The sequence below is a fragment of the Herpailurus yagouaroundi genome, unplaced genomic scaffold (assembly GCF_014898765.1).
Source record: "Herpailurus yagouaroundi ecotype Mexico unplaced genomic scaffold, PumYag 161, whole genome shotgun sequence".
Classification (NCBI taxonomy): Eukaryota; Metazoa; Chordata; class Mammalia; order Carnivora; family Felidae; genus Herpailurus; species Herpailurus yagouaroundi.
This window is the reverse complement of record NW_024412402.1, coordinates 13,834,067-13,840,066: the sequence shown is the minus strand read 5'-3', so window position 1 is coordinate 13,840,066 and position 6,000 is coordinate 13,834,067. Positions and strand designations below refer to the sequence as shown.

Below are 6,000 nucleotides of genomic sequence, written 5' to 3'. Positions count from 1 at the left end.
TCTCTCTTGAAATTCTAGTCTCGGTTGGAATGACTCCCTCAGGCATCCACAGCTCTAGGTTCTTGCTGACTAAGAAATGAAGCAAATACTCCCAGGGCTGTTCACATTTGGGGAAAAAAAAAATCTAAAAAAAAGTATCCCTGCTGTTTAGATGTCAGAGATCAACATGGGGAGATTTCTTACCTTTAGGTAGAAGATGGAGCTTCTTTGTAGTCTGAGCATCAAACTTGAGAGGACATCATCAAGACTTCGTATTAATTAGTAATGTTTATTCACACAAACCTAGATCAAATGATATTCTAGGTGGAGGCAGGTTAGAAGAGGTTGGAATGAATATGTGAACCCTTGGAAGCTATTATCGGCTGAGGATTTTTGATGAGTTGCCACTTGAAATCAAGGAAAATACCAAGGATAGTAGGAATTGAGAAGAAGAGAAGGGCAGGATGTAATCTTTCTTCTTCCACTTAACATTGTGCGTAAGGAGAGCCCAGTCTATATGAGCTGCCCTATAGAAACTTGCTGAATGAATGAATGAATGAATGAGTGTTTGATTCTGAACTTTATTTTTTTTTTTTATTTTTATTTTTCAACGTTTATTTATTTTTGGGACAGGGAGAGACAGAGCATGAACGGGGGAGGGTCAGAGAGAGAGGGAGACAGAGAATCGGAAACAGGCTCCAGGCTCTGAGCCATCAGCCCAAAGCCTGACACGGGGCTCGAACTCACGGACCGCAAGATCGTGACCTGGCTGAAGTCAGACGCTTAACCGACTGCGCCACCCAGGCGCCCCTGATTCTGAACTTTCTTACACTGTAACTTAAAATTATGGTGGATGCGTTGTGTTCCATTTGGGTGTTGCAGGAAGCCAGGAGGGACCTTTCTATTTGATCTTGGAAACTGAGAGTGACTTTGTACTGCCTGGTTAGAACAAGCTTCTGGCCATTATTCCATTTATCCAGAGGCAGAAGGGACCCTCTTGCCTGTCACTAGGACACAGTTGCCAGTTTCAACAAAGAGCCTATATTGTATTGCCTAAGGAAACAGTGTTTCCTCTTACAAGGTACAATCTTGGCTCCTCTGCCACGAGGGGGGGTGTTCTTGAAAATGTGCTCCAGAGACCTTCCTATTTAACCAGGATGCAAATTGCATTGCTACATAATTCCCCCTGCTGAGGCCCTATGAAAGGAGGAAGTTGGGACAGATACAGCAAGATATTAGGGCAGATTTTCCCCCATTCTTCCTGCTCTACTACATAGAAGTGAACTTGATTTCAACAAGATGACCCAATTCTTAGCATGCTTTTCTACCCACTTTTACCCATAACGCTTCCAAATCACTGTCTGATTCACATTGTGCAGAGAAACCAAATGGAAAAGAAAAGATAAACTGGCCACTAAAAAGTAAAATGGCATTTAATTAAAACTAAGCTTCCAAGTTAATGAGGGGGGGGGGGGGAGTGGGAAATGGTATTTTGTTAAAAAAACACACACCCACAAAACAAAACAAAAGCTCTGTGATTAAACCCCAGGACAGCATAGCACATCACTACCCTTTTGTGGTTTTGAGTGCCTTTTATTTGTGCACTGGAGGCAGATATTTGTCATGTTGTTAATAATTGCTCTACTAAATTGTACCCAACAGTGTACATCACTGTAACCTTGTTTATTCGCAGGCCTTTCATTTTCTTCCTGTACTTTCCTTAAGCTTGTTTCTGACGGGTGATGCGTTCACATGCGTTTTCAATTTTAAAGAACACAATCCGTTCATTTCACTAGGCATCTTTATTTGCTTAAAGTGGGGGAGGAATCAGATCGCAGTTACGTTGTAAAGAAGTCCATCCGCTTCCTCCCCTTTGCAGGAAAAGCTGGGGGTGACGGCAAAGAGAGCCCAAAGAAATAGAAATTCTGCTAGGTTTTTATGAACTCAGGCCTTAGAGCAAATAGAACTAAATCTGTGGAGTTGGTGGAGGGAAGTGACAGAAATGCAAACGGTGTTTTGTTAGAGCTTTTACTCTAAGGCATTCCAGTATTTCCCTTCTCTTCCTTCCACTACCCTGACCCCACTCCAGCCCCATGGTCAGAATCGAGGGCACGGGGCGCTTCCGAAGCCAAAAGGACAATAAGAATGAGGCTCTGGGTTCATCTGTCCGGGTCACCGTGAGAGGTGCAAGCAGAAAGGTAGCCGAGAGGGCTTCGTCTTTTGACCTCTCTAAAGCTGCCATCAGAGAAACTCCTAACGAACTTTCTGATTTTTAAAATACTGAATCCTAAAAAAAATTCTTTTTTTCAACTTTTTTTTTTTTTTACTTTTGGGACAGAGAGAGACAGAGCATGAACGGGGGAGGGGCAGAGAGAGAGGGAGACACAGAATCGGAAACAGGCTCCAGGCTCCGAGCCATCAGCCCAGAGCCCGACGCGGGGCTCGAACTCCCGGACCGCGAGATCGTGACCTGGCTGAAGTCGGACGCTTAACCGACTGCGCCACCCAGGCGCCCCCAAAAAATCCTTTTAATTAAATAAGATACTTAATCTTGTTGCGAATCTTTTGAGGTAGGAAAATCTGATGAGAAATAAACGTTCGCTATATTCCTATGCACTGGGTAGGCTCCTGGAAACATTGGAGGGATTGTTCGCCAGAAAGCCTTGGCAGTTTTCAGAGCTGGCTGGCCAAGTCATGAGAGACGAGGAGAAGTGGTTTGTGTAGCATTGAGTCCAGCATTGTGTGCAAAACACAGGTTTCGATGTAAAGAAATCTGTTGCACAAAAACCTTGGAGAACCTAATCCTCCCTTGTCTTTACAAGTACTCTCTCCTTCTTCAAAAAAAATCTTTTTTAGAAAATCTGAAAAAAATATAAGAGAATCAACGTGGTCCTAAAGGAAGCGAATCTCTTTGTTTTAATTTTCTTTTCTTTTTGCTTTTACATTTAAGAGTTAAGACAACATTTCAGCAGAGAAATGTGGAGAAGGGTAAAGGGAAATCAATAAAGTTATTCTGTGACTTTTCCCAGGAGGCGGCTGTGTTAATCGAGAAAGGCCTGCTTGGCTATATATCAAGTCCGAGGAGAGAGCAGGAGTTGATTTTGAAACAGATTTTCCCAGCTAGACTGAAGGAGATATATATATATATAATATACATATATGTACATACATACATGTGTGATGTTTACAAGAATGGCATGTATCTGCATTACACTATTCTATACATTCTAACATATATGAAAAGTAGATTTAAAATTTAATTTAAAAAGTAGATAAAAATAATTGCTTTAGATAATGAGTGATACCGATACCAAAAATTCCTCTAACCATCGTTTCTGCATAGTGATCTAGGATCGTTTTACACTTTATGAGTTTCTCTAGTAAGTTCTTCGACTCCCAAAGAAGGAACGTGATGTACAAAAGCCTAAGGTGACAGATGGAAGGGATGGAAACCGGATAGATTTCCTGACGCAAGGCCAGTGGAAGTGTCGTTGACCGTAGGGAAACTTCTAAAGAGTCTCTCTGGGTTATTCATGTGGTCACTTTCTCTAGTGATCGGTGCTATAGCAGGTGTGATTTCAGCAGAGCTTTTGAAAGCCAAGTTGGCCAGGACAGTACCCAGTTACGCTGGGTCACAGCACCACATTCTCGCGGTCACTGGAAGCAATGGCGGGTTCTTTCTGAACAGATTTGGGCAACATAATTGGGTGGGAGGCAGGATACCTGAGTGTCAGGCCTGACTTCATCTTCACAGTGACCTTGAGTGAATTACCTCTCCTTTCTGGATGTCAGTTTCCCTTTGTATGAAATGGGATGGATAATTCTTGCCTCTTCTGGACAACTTCCTTATTGCCTAAGAATCTTGTCAAAACTTCTTTGATCCAGGCAATGCTCAGGAGATTTGGGAGACCGTTAAATGGGGATCTCCTTTTCATGACCCGATCTGCTGTGATCAATTCCTCCATTCTGAGACTCTTCACGTTTTTCTTCTTTCATTTTGGATGTTCGGATTCTATATTGTTTTTAACATCAGCTGAGATGCTCTATTTATTTTCAAAAGACAAATTCCGTCTGTATCATAACTGTTAAGAAAATAGTTTTGTAAGAAAATGGAATCTAGACAGAGAGAGGGACTGTGCAGTTCTAGAATTTTCCTGGAGGGGATTTAAAAGTTCATCTAGTCTCATCCTCTCATTTTATATTCAAGGAGGAAGCTAATGATCCGAGAGGAAAAATGTCTTGTCCAAGGTTGCTATGACAACATTTTTTTTAACTTTTTAAAAAAATTAATTATTTTTTAATTTACATCTAAATTGGTTAGCATATAGTGAAACAATGATTTCAGGAGTAGATTCCTTAGTGCCCCTTACCCATTTAGCCCATCCCCCCTCCCACACCCCCTCCAGCAACCCTCAGTTTGTTCTCCATATTTATGAGTCTCTTCTGTTCTGTCCCCCTCCCTGTTTTTATATTATTTTTGTTTCCCTTCCCTTATGTTCCTCTGTTTTGCCTCTTAAAGTCCTCGTATGAGTGAAGTCATATGATATTTGTCTTTCTCTGACTGACTAATTTCACTTCACATCATACCCTCCAGTTCCATCCACGTAGTTGCAAATGGCAAGATTTCATTCTTTTGGATTGCTGAGTAATACTCCATTGTATAAACATACCACATCTTTACCTGTTCATCCATGCTGTGACAGAATTAAGCGGAGAACCCACGTCTCTTTAACTTTCAGTTCTATATTGTTTCCATTGGTTCATGTGCCTTGAGACCACTATAATTAGAAATAGTACCTGAAGTTCAAATAAGCAGTCCGGACCAAGATTTGTCAACCTTTGGCTTTCCCCAGGGCCATATTCTAATTCTCTGTGCATAACCTGACCAACATGGCATTAGCATCCTCATGGAGGATGGATTCATGGTTGCCAGAGCCTCTTCTTTGTCCCCTCCTGTCCCATAAGACCCAGCCTAGACTCTGGATCTAATTGAACTCCTACTTTTCCAAGCTTACTGTGGACATGGTTGCATTTGCACTTTATCTGACCGCTCTTAAATTTTATCTTTAAGTTGACTTTACATATTTTTTTAAGTTTTTATGTTTATTTATTTTTGAGAGAGAGAGAGAAACAGAGCATGAGCGGGGGAGGGTCAGAGAGAGAGGGAGACACAGAATCCAAAGCAGGATCCAGGCTCCGAGCTGAACTGTCAGCACAGAGCCCCAGGCAGGGCTCAAACCCACAGACCGTGAGATCATGACCTGAGCCGAAGTCGAATGCTTAATCTACGGAGCCACTCTTGTGCCCCAACTTTACACATTTTTTATTCGACATTTACTGAGAGTTTACTGTGTGCCAGTCATGGGCAGTGGGCCGGAGATACAGAGCTGGATCCCACAGTCTCTTAAGTACAATCACGGTGTAATAGGTCCTGCATGAGATATGCTCATACGAGATGTGCTGTGTGGCGGCGGGAAGCGATGAAGAAGGAGAGCCTGGGGTCATCTGGAGAAGTCCAAGAAGATGTTAGATCTGGTGATAATTGCCTTTACTCTCTCCTCTCCTTCTTTATCAGAGCCAAGAAGCTAATTTTAGACAATAGTGTTTTCCAGAGCCATCTCTGCCTTGTGTTCAGCAAAAGAGAAGTAGCATGTAGGATTTTTCTTTTACTTCCTGTCTTAAATATTCTCACCTTCCTCCATAAATTCTCTGAACAAAGCAGGTTTCCTGATACTTCAGTCAATTCCTCCTGTGCTACAGAAAGCAAGTCCTCTGGGCCCAGGGATGCACACATATGTAGATTCGTTGGGGGAAGAAGATGTTATTCGCCAATCATTTCCTCTCCAACTTTAATTTTTAAATCAGTTTTCTTTATTTACTTTGTTTTTAAAAAGACCTTGACAGGTTGACACCTAGGTGCTTACTAGAAACACCCAACAGCTCTGTTAACGTTTTATAACAGAGCCCTAGCCAGATTTTGTTTGTTTTATTTTCAAAGTGCGTCTCCTCCTTCCTTACCTT

At 42.0% G+C, this 6,000-nt stretch overlaps 1 protein-coding gene across 1 annotated transcript; it reads left to right on the top strand.

The window, feature by feature from the left end:
- Positions 1 to 922: 922 nt before the first annotated feature.
- BLID (BH3-like motif containing, cell death inducer) lies at positions 923 to 1,185 on the top strand (the record flags this gene model as incomplete). The annotated part of the gene is given in 3 exon segments (XM_040482843.1): positions 923 to 988; positions 991 to 1,023; positions 1,026 to 1,185. Coding segments are annotated over 3 exon segments (246 nt in total), but the record flags the coding sequence as incomplete, so codon positions are not given.
- Between the last annotated feature and the right edge of the window lie 4,815 nt (positions 1,186 to 6,000).